This window comes from Glandiceps talaboti, chromosome 6 (genome assembly GCF_964340395.1).
Source record: "Glandiceps talaboti chromosome 6, keGlaTala1.1, whole genome shotgun sequence".
Taxonomy (NCBI): domain Eukaryota; kingdom Metazoa; phylum Hemichordata; class Enteropneusta; family Spengelidae; genus Glandiceps; species Glandiceps talaboti.
The window spans coordinates 17,972,540-17,995,501 of NC_135554.1; the positions used below are offsets into that span (position 1 = coordinate 17,972,540).

Here is a 22,962-nt window from a genome sequence, read left to right on the forward strand (position 1 = left end):
AGACATCTTGTCCATTCGTCTCCTCTTATCTAAACCAAAACACCCCCAATCTTATAATTACCAAGGCATCACTTACTGCAACGATTTGCTTTATCTCTTATCTTCTAGGAGATTATCAATCACACAAAAACTCAGCCATGTACAAACAAGAAAGTAATATTAGTTTGTTCGGTGTGATAATTTCCAAGAAGATAAAGGTCTCTGTAAACTATCCCCAGATAATTATAAGATTGGGATGTTTGATTTAGATAAGAAGAATGGACAAGTCAATACAAATGTAATTATATACAGCTGGAAGAGAGAAACTAGCTAGGGAATGAAGGAAAAGTTTTACAACATCACAATCAGTCAATTGATCAATATCACACACAAACTAAGTTCTATTCCACCACAAAAATTAATCATTCAATCAAATAATTGATATATGGTCGCTGTAACCTGTGATTACACATTTCGGTGTTGTGTACTAAGCACACAGGAAGATATCTTCGTCCTACCCGGTTATTTTCCTTAAATCGGTCATTTTTGGCATGTATGTCAACATTACAAGTTATTTATTAAAAGAAATCAATTTTCTGAGATCGCGAAAGGGGTGGGGAGGGCTACGAATTTTTTTTTACAAAATAATTTCTCCCCAGACCGCCTTCCTATCGTAAATTTTGACCCCAGCCTAAACTATACAGTTGTGAGCCATGGACCTATTTTTTCTGATGCAAAAGTGATCTTATTGTTTACTTGCATATATTTTTTTTTCATAAAAGAAAGTACAGCAGAAATTTACATCCGTGCCCACTGGCTTCGTACCTGATCGATATCGTCCAGAAAGAGCTTGTCTGGCACGTCATCTAGGTCACGCACCCCCGGTTTGACCTCTTTCTTGTCAACATGGTGGTAAGTATGTTGTCTACCGTTACTTCCGGGATCCGAAATATCGCTATTTTAATTTATTATTCATATATTTTTAACTTAAAGTGTTTTCTTTCCAGAAAATTGGGTTGCAGATCAAAGCTAATTTGGAAAATGTGACGAATTTGCGGCCAGAAGGGGAGGATTTTCGATGGTATTTGAAGGTATGTGGTCAGCAACGTTGTTACTAGCTAGTCGCTAACGTATACCAATATCCTTTATTTAGTAGTGTTTACGTGTGTACACGCATGTCCAGCATAAAGGGCGTCGAGGTTGTTTGGTCTTGTACACAATATAGGTATAATATTTTTAAGTCTCTGGAGTGCAGTGTGTGCGAAATTGACGTGAATCCTCATACAGGCAGGCCATGGATGTATTACTATTAAGAGATCATCCACCCTAATACATCCATGTACAGACACATCTATTAAAATTCCTAGCCCCTCCGCCGTCTATAATTACATGTGTAAATCAGGGATGTATTAGGAGAGACCTAGCACTGGATGTATATAGACTACGAGGTTCGACACGTCTGGATATACGCTGTGTACACGAGGTTCAAAACGGAGAGGGAAGATGTATAGTATACTGTACATCCAGAGCGGGAAGACCCTAATAGTAATACTAATACGTGATGATTAAATCTACCTCAGACAATACCCTCCGAAAGTGTGTTTCGTTTACGCCGTTCCGATACCGATCCGATGAGATCCGAGTGATAGACCGTGTGACCGTGACTGACGATGTGCTGTTTTGAAGGGGGGGGGGGGGGGGGGGGAGATAATGTTATAATGTTAGTCCCTTTACAGTGAATTAAGTTATCGAAGGTTTGAAATTTGTTTCTTTGTCCACATTACCACCTGTCACGAATGGATATTTCTAGTATATCTTTATAATTGTGTTGTTTGCTTTTGAAATTGTGGGTGTGTGTGTGTGTGTGTGTGTGTGTTTGTGTAGAAAACATCTTGTCACAGTAATGAAACATCAAGGCATAGATCTGCTTTATGTTAGAGGTCTAAACCTTACCCCTCAGCATGAGTACAAAACATGTACAGTCAGTCAGTAAATCTAGTTTTGCCCAAATCACATCTAATAAAGAAGGCATTTTTAATTATTTCATGCCCACATAATATTGTTGTTGTGCACGTTTTTACTGTGTATGTATATTTTTCAGTTAAAATGTTTGAACTGTGGTGAAGAACCCGATCATTTCCAATACTTAACTTTGCTGGTAAGTAATGTGAATAGCACCTAATATATCTGTCATATTTTGTGATGACATAAAGTCCTACCATTACTGTTACAGAAATGTAATCTTCTGTAGGGGGTATTCATTTGTACATAACTAAGTACAAGTTGGGAGAAAGAGGATCAATTACAAAGACAATCACATCACCTGCTATCTATTTCCTCAGACAAGTAAGAAACTTGCTTACCTGTCTGTGCTATTCACACTTTATTCTCAAGAATGGCCTAGTGCTGTCATAGAGGTTTAGCAAGCATAATGTTTAAATCATTGTCTTTTGCAATTTTGCATGAGACATAGCCTTCTACATTGCTGACTACACCTGTGAGTTCACTAGCCTATATTTTCATTAAAGCTCGTAGAAGGAATGTAAGCATAGTAAGAGATCCAGCGATGTAGACAGGCTATGTCTTATGCAAAATTGCAACGGCATTGTTTCCAGTATTATGAAGGAAATAGTGCTGATGATGGTGGAGGGAAATGTGACTGTAAAAATTCAGACAACTAATGTGATATATACCCAAAAAACTGCTGGTGCTTCTAAGTCTCAGTAGTGATTTTAGATGCTTTTGAAAAGTCCTGTTACTAAAACTGCAACATTTTTATCAGACATCTTTTTATAAGATGTCAGTTTGAACTCAGCCACTGGTGAAATAGAATAATTTTGTAAGTTTAAATGATCCTGATGGCAGGTGGAACGCTTACTTTAAGAAATACAAATTGTGTTATTTGAATATGATAGAACTCAATAACCCACAAGTGCAAAGGTGGTGTGGGTATTTGCATGAGTGCTTGCAATGTTCTCTGTACCCATACTTTCATGCGCGTGGCGAATGAAAGTACACCAGAAAATACGGCAAGCATGAGTGCAAATACCGTGAAAACCCAAACTGGCATTCATGCTGCATGGAGTTGTTATTGCTACCCATATATGTTAATCCAAAACAGCAAATTTCCATGATGAAAATCATGCTATGCAATATTGTGTACAAGGAATGATTGAGCACTCATTTGCATATCATTTGCATACCAGTATGCAATAATGTTTTTGGTTTTGCAGCACTGAAGTGTAAATAATTCATATCAACCATTGTTATATACATGTATAAAGGCATCACAGGGGCCTTAGGAATGAGCAAAGTTTACAATCAGTGATTTCTCAGCCATGCATGCAGATTTTCTTTGAAAAACATGAGGCTTGGGTTTGATTGGTTGTTTTATATATGAGAAATAAACATGACAAAGAGACAAATTGCCCCTTTAATGAGATATCAATATTGAGGTTCCTATGTAACAAGTTAGCGATTGTCAGAAGACAATCGATCTGGTTTGTCGTCCGATGATCGTGAATGAAGCAAGAAACTCTGAGTAAGGACTTATAACATCCTTATTCTTTTGTTTATAATGCTCTACTACTAATATTGGATCGAGCACTGTTCTCTCCAGTGAGAAACCTATACTTATATGGATATATATATATACATACTCTATATATATACAGTATACATATACAGTATGTATGTATATTCATACACACACATTACATGCACATCACTTAGTTTATACATAGACATTGTTGCTTTGAAATGTCAAGTCATGGAAATGTGATCTAGTTTTTATTTTAGGTCACAACCTCCAATGTTGAGGTGTTAACATAACAATCAGGTTCCTACCAAGATTGAACAAAAGATTTCCTTTGATGTTTTGCCAGCTTTCCAGTCAATTCCTGTGCCATGTCTAAGGTTTATGTCAAGCTCTCATAACGAGTTTTTGCTGCGAAGAATTCACTAATTCACTATTCTGAACGTGCAATATATTTACTACTTGAATTAGACATTTTAGCAAATTATGTAATTTGATAGTTTTCCTTCTTCAATTTACAACAGGAAAGTGCTCCTTTGAAAGGAGGAAGAGGAAGTGCAAGTCTGGTTGCAAAATGTCGACTGTGTAGCCGTGAGAACTCCATTGGTAGGTATACAAAACACCTGGGTTTTGCTCTTGACATAACAAGTGCATTTTACTGGAAAAGCATATTTAAATTATGGTGATGAAAGGACATGATACGAAATTCAATGCAAAAACTGCTAAACACAGACAATAGTAATTACTTAATACTAATCTAAATATGTGTAGTCGTGAGAACTTCACTGTTAGTATGTTAATGTCAATGTACAGAGTTTGATAATCTATAACACCAAGATAATTGTTGTTTAGCATCATACATGTAGTAGCAGATTTGCAATGAACAGGACTTACAGCCCATAACATGTAAAAAAAAAAAATAATAATGTGTGTACATCATGACATGTCTATGGTAGAAATCTTTAGTAATGAATCCATTATAACTTTCTTTTTACCTATGGCACTGTTAACATGATGCCATTTTCAAACGAAAATACAACTGTTTGTTGTGTTTGTACATGGAGACAACAAACATGAAAACACAACAATTTGAAAACAGAAGTGTCTGACTTCGTTTGAAAATGGAGTTCATGTAATCAGATGAAAACAAAAAATGACCTACAATGCAACAATCCAGAAAACACACATTTGACCTCAGGAATGACCCAATGGATGTTGACCTTGCACACATGCTTTTACCACTGTTTATGCATGGGCAGCAGCAGCATTTTAGAATTGTATTCAGTGTTCCTATGTAAACATTCAAAAACATTTGTTGGCCCATTTAAAACAATAGCAGCATTTTTATTTGAAATGTTGATGTGTAAACGCACCCTAAAATAATTTATTTTGTCTTTCATATTCATTGATGTTCCTTCTTAGATATCATTAAGGAGACTATTGGCAGCTACAATGCTGATGACAACTTAAGATTTAAGACTATGGTGACCTTTGATTGTCGTGGAATGGAACCCACTGACTTCTCACCGAGAGTAAGTTCTTAGCTTTAGTATCAGGATTCCTCCTTAGGATTGTTAGTTCTATTCATGAATTGTTGCAATTGTTTCATAGCTCCACAACATAGTCTTTATACCTTTCAAGTCTTCACACTTGCAATAACACTATTCTGTACATATACATGCAATGATGATGACACAGTAGAAATAATGTTCGCTTGGTGTTTCACTAATGTGACGCGATGTTTTTTACACCAAGATAGACGTAGACACAGTTCAACTGTAGACTAATAATAACAGATACACAAAACACACAGCAGGATGCCATACACAATCACATTTAAAAGGGATAAGCATTGCTATTTTTTCCAGTGCAGTAGACACAGGCTTCTAATGAAAACATTACACTTGGACTTGATGATTTTATTGGCTTCAATTGTTTACTTTCCATGTGATAATCAAAATGGTAACTTTACTTCTATGTCCCCACTGTGTGTGGCACCAATATAATTATTTCTTTTGCTTTTGAAGTTGTTCGAGTGTATGTAAAATATGTTATGTCACATGAGTGAATCACAAAGGCAACATCATTTGTACTTTAATATAAATAGTTATGTATAATATCAATCTGATTAAAATCCGATGTAGATGTCGGCTAATCGTTCTTGGTACATGTTTATATTTTTTAGCCTGATCGCGTAGAGGCGATCAGGCTAAAAAACGTAAACATGTACCAAGAAGTTCAATTCAGGCAAAATAACGAAGGTAAAATAGCAATGAACGATTAGCCAACATCTACATCGGATTTTAATCAGATTGGTATAATATTAGTTAGAGGCTACATTGTCAGGTGTGCTTTAGTATTGATCTACACGTAAAAAACATTGGTTTATCCAGTCAGTGCATGCCTACCTTTTTACAATTATGGCATTCAAAGAAATCAAGTTTAAGTTTCTAAACTTGGATTTGATAGAAGAAATAAAAAGTACTTTTGTCCGTGTAAAACTTTATTTCGTATGTTTTGACTTCACACAGGAGGTCTTTTTTAGGGTAGAGTAGTATATCCAACTTCTAAAAGCTGACAATGGCCATTTCTTCTGTCAAACCCAATTTTACATTTTCTCAAGTCCATGTCTGCTGACAATTGTAGTTGGACTGAGGGTAGCTTTTGCAATAAACTCAAGTTTTTTAACCTCTTTTCAAAGTAGTCCCTCAATGTTGCATTTGTGGAGCAAATATAAGAGAGCTGAAAACAGAATTTAATTAGAAGCTGACAGTATAAAATCTACGGAGGAAACAGGCTTGGTTGTATATATATGCTATGTAGTAGTCTTGTAGTACGACCTTAGATTTGGGGTTGCTAAATAATTTTGAAAGGTGACAAGTCTTGGCCCTACGGAATACCCTAGCAGCTAGACTATATATACATATACAGTTGTTCTTTTTGTCTATTACATGTACTTGCCGTTTGACTGCTTAATTCTACTAGTTGTCAAAGCACATTTCTATCATTTCAATGTTGTTATTTTCTCTTTTCTAGACTGGATTTTCCTGTCAAGGAGCTAACAGTAATGCCTTCTTTGAAGTGGATCTCAAAGAGAAAGTAATTTATTTTTATTTTTTTATATTTTAATTAAAAAGTCAAAAGAAACAAGCCAAAACAAAAATGTACCAACACTTAAAAGATTATAAAGGAATAGTTCACCTTTAGTATGAAATTAATCCCTTTCAAATATTGTTGGACTGTGACTGAATTGAAGACTCGAACCAACTCTCTAAATCAGTGAAATTTACTGTGCAAGAAGGAAAATGAAACTCTTCTGTGGAACCTCTCTTGTTGACTCAATAACAGCTATTATGAAATGTCCAGTGTCAAAATTCATAGAGGAAATATCAGTGTTTTTGTGATCAATTGAATTCACATGTAATGATGTTTATGTAAAATCAAAACTTCAGCAGGCCTTTGCTATTACAGAGATATAGGGAGTGGTCTTACAAAACAATATCATCAAACTAAAAAGACATGAATTTTGAGTGTGAATATAGTGACGTAATCATATCTTTCCTTATAAACATACATTTACTATCAGTTCTACCAGCACATGTCTGGCATTACTCAAAAAAGTGAAAGGACTAATTGTAACAAAATACTAATCAAATATGTTTGTTTGTTTGTTTGTTTGTTTGTTACTCCATATTTTGAGGGAATGATGTTGCCATAAATATGATTTCAAAGTCTTTACTCCCATGCTTGACATTCTTCCAAATATGGGCATGGGAGCGGTGTTAATAGTTGTGCACTCGTATACATTTATTGCCTGGCGCTGAAAGCACTAGTAGATGTCTATTACCCCAAGGGTGTTATGCAGCAACTATTCCTCATGGCTAAAAGCTGATGGAAATAGTTTCTACATTACATCACGAGGGGGTAATGTGATGTCTACTAGTGTCCAAATGAGGTCAGGCAAGAAGTTTTTTATAACACACCACATTCAAGAGCATATTCTTTACATAGTGAAAACAAATTACTGGTAGGACGCCCATGCAATATGAATACTGCCCTAGGGAAAAAAGAATATGACAAACACATGCTCAATGCAAATGAATGGTGCTAGTCCATGTCACCTGACAGAATCTAAGCCAATCAGTGAAGGCTGTATAAAATGATACGTTATAATGTATATATCATAGTGTACATGTAAGTTATGGTTTTAAATGTTTTCATTATATCTTAACATTTCCTATTTTCTAACTTTTTTCCAGGAATGGGTTGACTATGATGAGAAAGCCAAAGAATCCATTGGCATATATGAAGTTGAAAGTAAATTTATCAAAGTTTGAAAACTAAAGAGAAGCCTTATAAAGCAAGTACAGAGTCACCTAGACCTTAGCTATGGAGACTGCTACAGTTCACAATTATTACTTGGTCAAAAGTATGTCATTAAAAAAATTATCAAAATTCTTGTAACATACCTGAATTGTGATAAAAAAAATATCAAGGTTTCTTTATGCAGCTTAATTTCACAGAAAGTCATGTTAGGATTCAGTAAACAGAAAGTTACTTGAAATTGATATGGTGAAATAACAAATTGAGAATTCAGTTTTTGAATGGAACTTTTTTGTTAAGGAAAGGTTGGTTGTAGCATGCATGATTATCTTTGTATTCATCCATGTCACTTCATTTGGGTATTGTAAATGTTAATGTATCCCCTTTCCAGTCTTTCTTTTAATTGTTACCTCAAAGGAACATTTTGATTTTATTTGTATTCAGTTATGGTGTTCTCTTCATGCCATGTTTTTATTCATGTACATCACTGTTTGTTCAGCATTTTATTTCTTATTTGAGAATTTCTTGAAAGGAATGACAGTGTTAGACATCAAAAAGCCATGAATAAAAGTCTGTCAACAGCATTTTATTCTCTGTTGTCTTCATGCATGGAGTGGAAAATGATGATAAAACTATTAATAGTATATATAAACTGCTTTTCCTTGTAGTGACATTATCTTGCAAACCAGACCATCTTTTTCTTCTCTGACAACTCTTGTCTTGGAGGGTGCCATAAAAGAGGCTGTGGTTTACAACGATGTGTAGTGATCAAAGTGCTTTACATCAATGGGACATACCTAAAACAACATAATGATTCTTTTATTCTTCTTCAAATACCAGTGAAGCATTTGATCCTTTGCAGCCATTAGTGCATATGATAATAATGCCTTCACATGGCAACCTACCATATCGGGTCTTCTTTACAGCTCGGTTGACAGGGACACAATTGCAGTTTGAATTCTGACCGAGGACGTTAGCCATTCAGAAACAAGCAATGAAAGTTGGGCTCTAACTGACACTATAAAGGACGAAGTCACCCTTTTGCATGCAAACCACATCATATGTTTTGGTTCAGTAAGATATGTTTGGTAGAACAAACAAACAAGTCCACCATGAATCTAGATTACCTGGTTCTGGTAGATTGTTTGATACTGATATTGTCAGTCAGATCAAAAGTTGAGATAGTCTGAAATGTAAAGTCGTTGGTCTGCTTATGTAATCACTTGCTACTGTTGTTAACCATGTTACATAGGTGGGAACAAAGACTGGATCTTTCAGGTTAAAGTTGGGAAAATGTTAGTCTGCTACGACTGATTATGATTGGTCACTGTCGAAAGGGCTTTAGAATTCATTAATGAGCTGGTCACAAATAACATGCTGATGTATAGGTTATTGTAAAAAGCACCTGGATATGATGAAAATATCAGTTTGGCATTCAAATTTTTTGCAAGGCTACCAATTATTTCTTCTACATTGTATCATATATATAGATTTCTTCAAATCATTTTGAGATATCCTGAACATCACAAAGATGGAGAACTATGTTGTCAAATGGTACTCTTCTTAAATAAACAACGCTATTACTAATGAATATCACCAATAATTACTTTTATTGTGTCCCGACTTAGATGATCTTACCAAACAAAATAACCAAATGTATAGTTATGTGTATAATTTGCTAGTATCAGGTTTACTCAAAACACCAACACCTCTACATAATTATGGTCTAATAAATTTGCAAATCATATATGAAATACATATTGAATTGCAATAAACAAGAAAACCCATTTGTGTTTACAACCGAAAGTTGTGTAAGATATCAACATAACAGTCTGTTGTCAGGTAAAAGAACATAAGAGAAGAATTTGTGATTTTCCATTGAGTTTTTCATGGAGAAAATTAGTTAATTAGCTGCAGCTATTTTCGCTTTCAAATTATTATAGCATATACCTTTCTTCACCACTGTTGTTAAAATTTGTTTCATTTAAATGGAAATCCAAAATCTATTCAAACAATTTAGTCAGATATGACTAGTCTATGTTGTATTTGATGCATTGCAGTTGAAAATAATACTGTATAGAATTTTAAGGATTCTAGTCATATGAGATAAAATACTAAATGCATTGTCAAATAAAAGCCCTTCAACCATTAAGTTTTAAGTAAAATCGACTGTAAATAATTAACCAGGTAAACAACATTACCTTCATGCCGAAATGTATGTTCTAACCCTTCTATAGTAAATTTGTATTCACAAAACATTATATTTGTTTACAAATATTGTGTCTGCAAATGCTAGCTTTGTAAATAAATATACGTGTTTTGCAGCAATTTGTATTAGTGTAAAGCTGGTTCTGTCTATCACGTCCTGCTTATAGATAAGTCATAATTTATTGTTCGTGTTTCTTTACTCATTTTTCCACTGTCTTGTATAGTTAATGATACTTCTGCAGCTATAAGTCTATTCTGGTAAATGACACTTCTGCAGCTATAAGTCCATTATAGTAAGTGATACTTCTGCAGCTATAAGTCTATTATAGTAAATGATACTTCTGCAGCTATAAGTCTATTATAGTAAATGACACTTCTGCAGCTATAAGTCCATTATAGTAAATGACACTTCTGCAGCTATAAGTCTATTATAGTAAATGATACTTCTGCAGCTATATGTCTATTATAGTAAATGATATTCTGCAGCTATAAGTCTTGTATAGTAAATGATACTTCTGCAGCTATAAGTCTATTATAGTAAATGACACTTCTGCAGCTATAAGTCTATTATAGTAAATGATACTTCTGCAGCTATAAGTCTATTATAGTAAGTGATACTTCTGCAGCTATAAGTCCATTATAGTAAATGATACTTCTGCAGCTATAAGTCTATTATTGTAAATGACACTTCTGCAGCTATAAGTCTATTATAGTAAATGATACTTCTGCAGCTATAAGTCTATTATAGTAAATGACACTTCTGCAGCTATAAGTCTATTATAGTAAATGATACTTCTGCAGCTATAAGTCTTGTATAGTAAATGATACTTCTGCAGCTATAAGTCTATTATAGTAAATGACACTTCTGCAGCTATAAGTCTATTATAGTAAATGACACTTCTGCAGCTATAAGTCTTGTATAGTAAATGATACTTCTGCAGCTATAAGTCTTGTATAGTAAATGATACTTCTGCAGCTATAAGTCTTGTATAGTAAATGATACTTCTGCAGCTATAAGTCTATTATAGTAAATGACACTTCTGCAGCTATAAGTCTTGTATAGTAAATGATACTTCTGCAGCTATAAGTCTATTATAGTAAATGATACTTCTGCAGCTATAAGTCTATTATAGTAAATGATACTTCTGCAGCTATAAGTCTTGTATAGTAAATGACACTTCTGCAGCTATAAGTCTATTATAGTAAATGATACTTCTGCAGCTATAAGTCTTGTATAGTAAATGATACTTCTGCAGCTATAAGTCTATTATAGTAAATGACACTTCTGCAGCTATAAGTCTTGTATAGTAAATGATACTTCTACAGCTATAAGTCCATTATAGTAAATGATACTTCTGCAGCTATAAGTCTTGTATAGTAAATGATACTTCTGCAGCTATAAGTCTATTATAGTAAATGACACTTCTGCAGCTATAAGTCTATTATAGTAAATGACACTTCTGCAGCTATAAGTCCATTATAGTAAATGATACTTCTGCAGCTATAAGTCTATTATTGTAAATGATACTTCTGCAGCTATAAGTCTATCTATTATAGTAAATAACACTTCTGCAGCTATAAGTCTTGTATAGTAAATGATACTTCTGCAGCTATAAGTCTATTATAGTAAATGACACTTCTGCAGCTATAAGTCCATTATAGTAAATGATACTTCTGCAGCTATAAGTCTATTATAGTAAATGACACTTCTGCAGCTATAAGTCCATTATAGTAAATGATACTTCTGCAGCTATAAGTCTATTATTGTAAATGATACTTCTGCAGCTATAAGTCTATCTATTATAGTAAATGACACTTCTGCAGCTATAAGTCTATTATAGTAAATGACACTTCTGCAGCTATAAGTCTATTATAGTATGTAAATGATACTTCTGCAGCTATAAGTCTATTATAGTAAATGACACTTCTGCAGCGATAAGTCTATTATAGTAAATGACACTTCTGCAGCTATAAGTCCATTATAGTAAATGATACTTCTGCAGCTATAAGTCTATTATAGTAAATGATACTTCTGCAGCTATAAGTCTATTATAGTAAATGATACTTCTGCAGCTATAAGTCTATTATAGTAAATGATACTTCTGCAGCGATAAGTCTATTATAGTAAATGATACTTCTGCAGCTATAAGTCTATTATAGTAAATGATACTTCTGCAGCTATAAGTCTATTATAGTAAATGATACTTCTGCAGCTATAAGTCTATTATAGTAAATGATACTTCTGCAACTATAAGTCTATTATAGTAAATGATACTTCTGCAGCTATAAGTCTTGTATAGTAAATGATACTTCTACAGCTATAAGTATTGTATAGTAAATGATACTTCTGCAGCTATAAGTCTATTATAGTAAATGACACTTCTGCAGCGATAAGTCTATTATAGTAAATGATACTTCTGCAGCTATAAGTCTTGTATAGTAAATGATACTTCTACAGCTATAAGTCTTGTATAGTAAATGACACTTCTGCAGCTATAAGTCTATTATAGTAAATGACACTTCTGCAGCGATAAGTCTATTATAGTAAATGATACTTCTGCAGCTATAAGTCTATTATAGTAAATGATACTTCTGCAGCTATAAGTCTATTATAGTAAATGATACTTCTGCAGCTATAAGTCTTGTATAGTAAATGATACTTCTACAGCTATAAGTCTATTATTATAGTAAATGACACTTCTGCAGCTATAAGTCTTGTATAGTAAATGACACTTCTGCAACTATAAGTCTATTATAGTAAATGATACTTCTGCAGCTATAAGTCTATTATAGTAAATGATACTTCTGCAGCTATAAGTCTTGTATAGTAAATGATACTTCTGCAGCTATAAGTCTATTATAGTAAATGACACTTCTGCAGCTATAAGTCTATTATAGTAAATGATACTTCTGCAGCTATAAGTCCATTATAGTAAATGACACTTCTGCAGCTATAAGTCTATTATAGTAAATGATACCTCTGCAGCTATAAGTCCATTATAGTAAATGATACTTCTGCAGCTATAAGTCCATTATAGTAAATGATACTTCTGCAGCTATAAGTCTATTATAGTAAATGACACTTCTGCAACTATAAGTCTATTATAGTAAATGATACTTCTGCAACTATAAGTCTATTATAGTAAATGATACTTCTGCAGCTATAAGTCTATTATAGTAAATGATACTTCTGCAACTATAAGTCTATTATAGTAAATGATACTTCTGCAGCTATAAGTCTTGTATAGTAAATGATACTTCTACAGCTATAAGTCTATTATAGTAAATGATACTTCTGCAGCTATACGTCTATTCTGGTAAATGATATTCTGCAGCTATAAGTCTTGTATAGTAAATGACACTTCTGAAGCTATAAGTCTTGTATAGTAAATGACACTTCTGCAGCTATAAGTCTATTATAGTAAATGATACTTCTGAAGCTATAAGTCTTGTATAGTAAATGACACTTACTACTAGCTTAAAATGTAACGTTTTGTGGAACTATTTTGTTAGAAAGAATGCCTTAATCATGATATAATACCCTCCAAACTGTATTGAATCACCTCTAGTCTAGGTAAACATATTTGTGTAGCATTATACATAGTAGAGTGCTATATATCCAATCAAATCGTCCTTTGGGTTCACACCCAAAAGTCTATGCTCCAATGAATCACAATTCAGCTTTAAATATATAGATGAAATATACCTCTGACTGACATACACAATGACTAGTTATTGGTGTTTTAAAAGATTTCAGTGAATAAGCTTAATATATAGTTGTCTGATCGAAAAAAAAAATAGTTCTGTGGTTACAGCTAGTGCCACGAGATCGAATCTAATGAAAGTTAGTAAACGATTTATATACCAAATATTAATTGTTGAACTCAGAATGTTAACCCAGTTTCTTTCTCAAAGGTAGAAATTCAACTACTTAGCTTCTCTGTGTTTGTGTTTGTGTTTGTGTGTGTGTGTGTGTGTGTGTGTGTGTGTATGTGTGTTTGTTTGTTTGTTTGTTTGTTTGGTCTACTGTTGTTTGTGGTACAGTTCTACATATATTCTATTAATCTTAAACCAAAATCGTGATTCCGAATCTTCTGTTTACCTGTCCAATTCCCTAATCTAAAGGACCCTTTAAAACAGATGATCAATATACTATTCATCTTAAACGCAGAGCTCCCGGTGCCTGGGACCCTATTTTGCATATGGCTGGCTGTAGGAAGCGATCTGAACATAATGTCTACCTATCTACACTCGCCATGGCTTATCAGAATAGGTGAATCGGAAATGTAGTCAGCCTGTGAAAAAACGAATCCGTGTCTGTGATTATTTTGACCATTTTATCAAAGTGTCATGATATTCCATATTATGTCACAAGTAGCCCACAGACTTGTCTTAGTATTACCCTCTCTACACCAACTAGCTATGAAGTGTAGAGTGTTTCTCGTATGAGATAATAACATCAAGACAAGTCTCCTGGCTTTGTCACATTGTGTTAAGCATGTCATTCATTTTCATTTTTAGAAAGTAAAATCCAGACTACTACAGTACGTGAAGTATGTTCGCTTATTAAAATGATTCTCTAACATTGTATATTCCTAATTACTAAGTGTCTTTTGGTGTATTTCCCGTTATATTTGTATCCTTCTTACTTGATTTATCTGTGCAGCTATCTCCTTTCATTTCTCTTTTTGCAATAGTTTTCTTGGCCTGAAAGCACTTCAGGATTCTTTCTTTTCAAAAATTGTTTCGTTCACTTGTTTGTCCTGTACACCATCTTTCTCACCATCGCCAGCTTGCTGATTTTCAACTGCAACATCATTTGCATGAACTTCTTTTCCTTCTGTACTATATGTTTCCACACTTCGTATTCCGTTGTATTTTTCCTCCCCCTCCTTTAATTGGTCACCATCCTTGGTGACAGTGTTCGTCTTCCTTTTTTCTTCAACATCATTAGGAGCTTCTTTTACCTTGTTGGTATTTACCCTTTTACTGTTAGCCGTTTTCTTTCCACTTGTTTGTTTATGTTGATTGGTTTCATCCTTTTGCATACAGACTTTACATTTTCTTTTTTGTGAAGAGCTTTTGGACACACTTTTTCCATTTTCATTTCGGAGGGGTTTGGGATCTCTTTTCCCACCTTTTTTTTCGAGAGAGGTTTTGGACCTAACTTTCGGACTGTCCTGTTGCACAAAGGCACTTGACTTCACTTCTTCATTTTTCTTAAGTACAGTGTCTTTAGGGGCAGCAGCTCTTTTTTTCTGCCCCTCTTTCGTTTTCTTTTCTTTTTTACCGCTTCTATGGAACCACGTAAACATACTTTTCTTTTCTTCTTTTGATTTCGTATTACCATCACTTTTTGGCTTTCCATTGGTACTGATATCATTAGGATTTTCGTCGGCGCCATTATTGTCGTCTGCTATCGCTTTATCTTGAATATCTATATCTGTGGTAACTTCCTCTTCACGTGTTTCACTCATGATCACACCTGGGTTATCTTCCAAAACTCCATCTTTCTTACCGTTGTGTTTTTTCGCGTCAACTACCTTTGTGGCTTTGCTCTTTTCTGTTTTTATTCTCTGAACACTTTTCTTTTCTTCTTTTGATTTCGTATTACCATCACTTTTTGGCTTTCCATTGGTATTGATATCATTAGGATTTTCGTCCTCGCCATTATCCTCGTCTGCTAGCGCTTTATCTTGAATATCTATATCCGTGGTAACTTCCTCTTCACGTGTTTCACTCATGATCACACCTGGGTTATCTTCCAAAACTCCATCTTTCTTGCCGTTGTGTTTTTTCGCATCAACTACCTTTGTGGCTTTGCTCTTTTCTGTTTTTTCTCTCTGAACACTTTGTCTTCTTTCAATATCTCTTTGGTCAGTTTTCTTGTTCTTGTTCTTCACTTTCTTGCTTATCTTACCATCTTGCCTCAAGCCGGCCTTCGGATCGTGTTTAGTTTTCTTTGTTCCATTGTCATTAGAATACAAAACGTTTTCTGTCATCGCTTCTATTTCTGAATTAGCTATGTCAAGAGTAAACTTCATAATACCTAAAGTCAGATGCATCGCACTATCCACGTCGTTTTCTGTACTTTTCTTTACCACATCTTTGTTAGCTCTCTCCTTTGTTTTATTGGGAATTTCTATGCCTGCTTTGTCGACCTTCGCATATCGTGTGCTCAAACTTGGGTTATCTTCCAACAGTTCATCATCATTCCGGATTTGCTTTTTCGTGCCATTTTCTTCTGGAACTGTTCTTTTTTCTGTCTTCACTTTCTCAACCTTTTGTTTTGATCGGGTGTCTCTTTGCTTAATTTTCTTTTTCTTGTTCTTCACTTCCTCGCTTATCTTACTATCTTGTTTCATGCCGGCCTTCACATCATGTTTAGTTTTCTTTGCTCCATTGTCATCAGAACACAAAACGTCTTCTGCCATCGTTACTGTTTCAGCTTTATCAACAGTAAACTTCATAATGCCTAAAGTCAGATCCACCGCACTATCCACACCCTCTTCGACACTCTTCTGTGCTACATCTTCACCAGCTTTCTCGTTTGTTCTATGATGAACTTCCCTCTCACCCCTGTCTACCTTCTCATATCTTGGGTTATCTTTCAACACATCATCTCCATTACCGTCATTCTTTTCTGCGTCATTTTCTTTTGGAAAGGTTCTCTTTTCTGTTGTGACTTTCTGAACAACTGGTTTAGTTTCAGTTTCTCTATCCTTGATTTTCTTTTTCGTGTCCTTTTTTACTTTCATGCTGTATTCACCATCTTTTCTCATGTCGGCTTTCACATCATGTTGAGTTTTCGGTGCTTCATTATCATTCACTCTCTGAGAACCAGATTTGCCAGTTTTGTCCTCTGCAGTTTCAGTCAGAATCTCACTGTCACTGTTTGCATGTTCTGAAACATCTATATTATCACCATTAGCGTTACTTCTTTGTATGACAACATCTCTACGATCTGATTGATTTTCTTCGACGCTTGCCTCTTTGAGTCCGTTGTTGTCGTCATTAAAATGTTGGGATTCTTGAGAATACATAACACCCTCAGTCGTCGTTCTTATTTCACCTTTGTCAACAGCAAACTCCATAAGCCCTAAAGCCAGATCCAGCCTACCGTCTACACCTTTTGCAATACTGTTCTGTACCACGTCTTTGTTGACTTGCTCTTTTGCTTTATAAGGAACATATCTGACATTCTTCGCATGTGTTGTAATCATGTGTTGTAAACTATTGTCTTTTACTAACGTTTCATCCTCGTTCACCATACATGTATTTATAGTACATTTCTTATCAGTATCACTATCAACCTTTTTATCCCTTTCCTCCTCCTTCTCCTCTTCCTCTTCCTCCTCCTCCTCATCGTTGTCGTCGTCGTCATCATCATCACCATTGCCAGCATTATCATCACCATCATCATCACCATCATTATCATCATCATCATCATCATCATCTTCATCATCATCATCATCATCTTCATCACCATCATCAATATCATCGTCGTCGTTGTCGTCATCGTCAGCGTCTTGATCATCACCATCACCATCATTATCATCTCCATCATCATCATCATCATCATCATCATCATCATCACCATCATCATCATCATCATCATCATCATCATCATCATCAACATCATTATCTTCATCTCCGTCACCATCATCTTCGTCATTTTCACCACCACCACCACCATCATCATCATCATCATCATTACCATCGTGGTCGTCATCATCATCACCATCATCATCATCATCATCATCATCATCATCATCATCATCATCATTATCATCAGTTATATCAGAGGTACCAGTGTTAGCATCAGCAGGATCGCCATGGTAATTCTTCTCGTGGTCAATATATGTAGAATGACCAGATATAACATCAATTTTTCTCTCATCATATCCTACCTGATTCTCAGCGTCGTCAACAACTTTGTTGTTTTCACCTTTTCTAGTATACAAGCCAACCTTATCATCTTCACTACCATTCTCTTTCCTGGCCTCTACTTGATATTGTAGCCACCCTCCTTTACCCTCATTCTCTTGTGCTTCTCCATTCCATGCTACCAGCAGTTTTGCAATGCTCGTTTCCTTGACGTCACCATCTATCACCATTCGCTTATGTGATGTGACCACTTCTCCATCATCATCTCTCTGATTATCTGGCATCATTAATGAACCACTTCTGAAAGTATAATTGGATTGTACTTGTGTCAGTTCAGTCAGTCAAATAGTCACGAGAAATCAAACATAAAATTCACTATATCTGTCTGTTATTGTGCGTTATTCTGTCAGTAGTAAATATCACGTTTTTTCGGTGTTTTCTTTTTACGTAATATGCATTTATACATTCTGTAGATGATACGTGAGTGATAAAAATATCAAAACTCTGTCATATCTCTGTAAATAACCTGATCAATCGTTTTTAATATTGCAGTATTAACAGTATTCTTGGGAAAGCACCATATCATATTGTCAGTGTTTTGAGTTTACTTGAGACTTAATCCGAATACAGATAGACAGACTCTGTTCTCTGAATAGTATTCTGCAAAGCCACAGTTAGCTGGGGCTATATTTCCCGGTGATGTTTGGTTCTTTTTTGACTGTTCACCTGCTATCAGTTCATCATTTGTTAACAAATGAGTCACTGGTTCGTGCCTTTTTTGTGACTGTTTACACAAGGATATGTACACAAAACTTCTAGGAGAAGTGTTAAATAGCTAACCGGAGTGACTGAGCTGTGAAGGTTTTGGCGTATTATTCAACGGGGGGGGGGGGGGGGGGGGAAGGCATTTTCAGCTACTGAGGCTCAAATGCTCTATCACGCAATATGGTCGACTGAAATGAAATTTAACCCAAGTTTTTTCAATGCAAGGTATTATACCAATGAAAGGAAACCGTGAATTGTGAAATTGGTAAGTGATTAAAAGCATATACATTTGTTTATTATTTTCAAAATAGTGTAATACTTTGTTAGGCCCTAAATATTTCTAGTTTGAATCTGACATCCCTCTGAGATCACTAGTATATACACAACTTATCTCCTCTCAAAGGAAATACGAACTGATGCAAGGGCATCAATATCAAAAGAACAGAGGACAATATTAATTATCTATAATTTATGATTCACGCAAGAAATTTAACTTATACACGCTAACGAAGACAGTTCAAAGAGAATGCTTCTAAACTTACCCAAGCTGGTGAATTGTCACTCAGTCAAGATGTGTGATGTTGTGGTCTATGTAGATTTTGCTGTCTCTCTGGTAGAGTGTCCACTTTTATACATCTCGATTCTTAGACCTGCGTCATCGGGTTTTGTAAAACGTCACTCTCATCATCATCATCATCATCATCATCATCATCATCATCATAACAAAAAATATCGTTTAAAAATTAATAACTAATAACTCCTGATTAATTGGCAGACGAACCGAGGTAATTTACTCTAATATATCAGGGATAAGTGGACAAGATGAAACTATATTGTTAATAACGTGGATCATCATTGTTTCAAAACATGTTGACGGGTTTCCGTTTTTTGCTCTATTCCATTTCCTCCTATTTTCGCGTCAATTTAAAAATTTGCTTCTCATTATTCTAACCATTTTATAGAAATGTTTTTCTTTAATAGAGAAACAATAACCTATAAAATAAATACAATTTTAGACAACATTAACGCCTAATGAGTTAATGGATCACCCCTTCCGAAATAACGTACAATGTTATCAACAGTACTGATGGCTCCAAATAAACTATTCATTTGAAATCTAAAATCGTCATTTTGGATAAGATAATGCACACTTTGAAGCACTGAGACGACCATTATTGTACTCGTCACATTCCGTTCCCTTAGTATCTTAACAGAAGACTGAAAAATATATTGTTGATGGTTCAAAGAATTGCATTTGTTTCTAACTAACTGACTATACTGTAATGTCCTTAAAACTGGAGTTTTCACATCACATCTTAACTCACGTACCTTAAAATGCCAAGAATTTCCTCATCGAGTAATATTATCAGTACAAATATATTTAATACAGTATTTCTCTATGTGATTCATAAGTACTAGAGCCAATTGGAGGAATGCCTTGGGTGAATATAAATGCATAATTAAAATAGATATGTCTGCTATGGGTACACGAATAGCATGCACATTTACCCATCCATCTATCCACATAAATTACATAGTTACATACATACATACATACATACATGCATGCATGCACGCACGCACGCACGCACGCACGCACGCACACACACACACACATACATACATACATACATACATACATACATACATACATACATACATACATACATAGACCTACCTTACCTACCTTACCTGTATCCTTTGACCATGTGGTACTTATTTCCCGGTGTCATTTCTTTCCAAACAGAAAATAAAATGATTGAAACCTTTATTTCATGTGAGGTTACAGTTCTCAAGCCGACACAAAAGACACGATCATGCTGACCTATGACGTAGTGTCAAAGGTCATTCACGTCTCTTTGCAGTACACAACAAAGATTATTGCGTACATCCATATGACGAAACACGAAAGCCACCGATTTAGTTGAATGACGCACCCTTTCGCTTCCATATTAATTATTTGTACCCACATGTACTTTTCCATAATTTAATCTTGTTTCTAAACACTACTTTTCACCTATTTTTACGAAAGTCTATAGCGATCTTGTTCACGTAGTTGCGGTTTACTTGAAATAAAAAGTTACGTCAATCTTTGTCGTATTTCATAACAAAAAGTACATACAACGGGAAGACGCAACTTAAATATCACTGGGCATGCGCAGTTATTTGTATCGCACAACACAGTACTTCAGGGAGTGTAAATTTTTTACTTGGCGAGTGGGCGGAATATTTTTAATCAAAAGGGTGTAATGACCCCCCCCCCCCCGCTAAGAAAAATGTATTAATTACGTAGCCCCCTGAGATTTCTTGTTTATGTTCCATACCCCCTCACCCCTCCACACGAAATGAAGAACAATGACATCATCACTGACAATCGAGAAGATATTCATAGTTTTAAAACTCTCTAATGACACCATCGTTATCTCTGTGTAGATACCACAACAAAGTCAACGTAATGTCACAAGCCAGGCAATCTGATTGAAACATGTGGTGAAAGCGGCTACATGTCTTTATTTACATCTATATTTCCATCGTTTTGTGTCGTTTGTTTTGTTCCGGGTGATCGCTACCCGAAGCCAGGATATTGCTAATGGACTCCAGCTCCCTTGAAATGGCCCCTAATTTCTTATTGGGAAAGTTTGATACCCCCCCCCCCGAAAATAAAAAGTGTACACTCCCTTAGTACGCTTGTGACAACAAACACGGGAGAATATCTGTACAAGGCGGGACGACATGTAACAGGGTAACTAACGTATTTCCTATTCCAGAAACTTAATTGTTTCAGTTCATTGTTCATGTGTATTACATGTAAACATGAAGTGATTTTAAATTCATGACAGTTGTCTGGCTAATGAGGAAATTGTCAAATCTTTCATATTGTGAATAAGCTGTGGTCTCCGTGGTTCGTCCAATCATGGATGTACCGGTATACACATATATATATATATAACATTAGCCCTAATACATGCATATGCATGGTCAAATCAAAGTCCACGAATCATGGAACTACACGTTTATACCACACGAAAATAGCAGCTTGCTTGATGTCATTATTAGTTTGTAAAACTAACTTTGTGAAAATATGCACCAATGTAGACACAAATACTGAGAAGTATCGTAGTCATGACCAATTTTGAGTTCCATAGCCATCTTCGCAACACAATAGTCTGAAGCCGTTGGCACGCATAGCATAGCTATCCAAGAGACCATTTTCTTGTATGGAATTTACCATATATAAGCTTACCATTCACTCGGGATGTATTTATTATTTGTTGCCATGACAGTAAGAAACTGTTGACGGATTGAACCATTGAAAGGGATCACCTTCAAAATTATCATTAAAAGGGGGAAGGGGGGGGTCTAGCGAAATGATGGTACCTGTATGTATCTGAAGTAGTATTGTGATCGATTATTCTTCTGCCGTTCAGGACAGGGTCAAGTTTATTTCCAAAACATGAGCACACTCGATTACGACATATATTTTTTAGCCTATTCCTAAATAAATATAATCTAATGTGAACCTATTTTTAGTATGTCTCACAAACTGTTATTGTATTCATTTGTTGAAACAGTTTGAATTGTTCATGATGGCAGAGGGTTCTGAAGATGACACGTCAGTTTTTTATAATTATGTACCAACTGATACCAGTCGCAAGGCTGCGGATGTTTTTTTGAAGTCCACACACGAACTACTTGCGGAAGGAGACAGACATCGCTCCCCCTTATATGAGTTATTTCATGATGTACCTTCTATAGGACACCCAGATACCGAAAATGACCCTGTCAAACCCATAAAGGAGCTTACGAAAATAGCAGATTTGATTAATAAGGACAACAACGTTGAGGATGACATATATAGGTCTACACACCAACTACCTGCGGAACGAAACACAAAACTTCACATGTACGGTTCACACGGGTCACCGTATGGTTTATCTGTAACGAGACACCTGGTGACAGAAAATGGCCCAGACAAAGTGGGAAACGAGGTTGCAGTGTACGGTTCGAAAACAGATTTATTCAGCAAAAGGTCAACTTACAAACGTACGAAGGATCGACTGAATTATGAAGAAGCTGCTCTATCTGTAGCTGTTTCACACAAGTTGGCTATAGGTGAGCAATGGCCGCATGATAAGATAATCGATCCCTACAGTCTCAAAGATCTTAAGGTAAACATCATGGAAGAAAAATTGTCAGGAGAAATAAAGGATATACTACAGAACATAAACTCGCATGGTTATGAAGGTCCGAGTGAAGATGACTAC

General features: G+C 35.2%; 2 protein-coding genes across 2 annotated transcripts in view; both read left to right on the plus strand.

The window, feature by feature from the left end:
- Positions 1 to 22,962, plus strand: part of LOC144436772 (U6 snRNA-associated Sm-like protein LSm4) — a 134,802-nt gene that overhangs the window by 50,195 nt on the left and 61,645 nt on the right. The gene's annotated exons all lie outside the window — the stretch shown is intronic.
- On the plus strand, positions 886 to 8,414 carry LOC144436433 (CXXC motif containing zinc binding protein-like). The gene is made up of 7 exons (XM_078125232.1): positions 886 to 891; positions 987 to 1,070; positions 2,081 to 2,137; positions 4,039 to 4,120; positions 4,937 to 5,046; positions 6,551 to 6,613; positions 7,774 to 8,414. The coding sequence occupies exons 1-7, from the start codon at positions 886 to 888 to the stop codon at positions 7,849 to 7,851; spliced, it is 480 nt and encodes a 159-aa protein (XP_077981358.1). The 3' UTR covers positions 7,852 to 8,414.

Coding starts and splice junctions, on each gene's coding strand:
- LOC144436433 (XM_078125232.1), top strand. Junction 5,047..6,550: donor CCACTGACTTCTCACCGAGA/GTAAGTTCTTAG, acceptor TCTCTTTTCTAG/ACTGGATTTTCCTGTCAAGG. Junction 6,614..7,773: donor AAGTGGATCTCAAAGAGAAA/GTAATTTATTTT, acceptor ACTTTTTTCCAG/GAATGGGTTGACTATGATGA.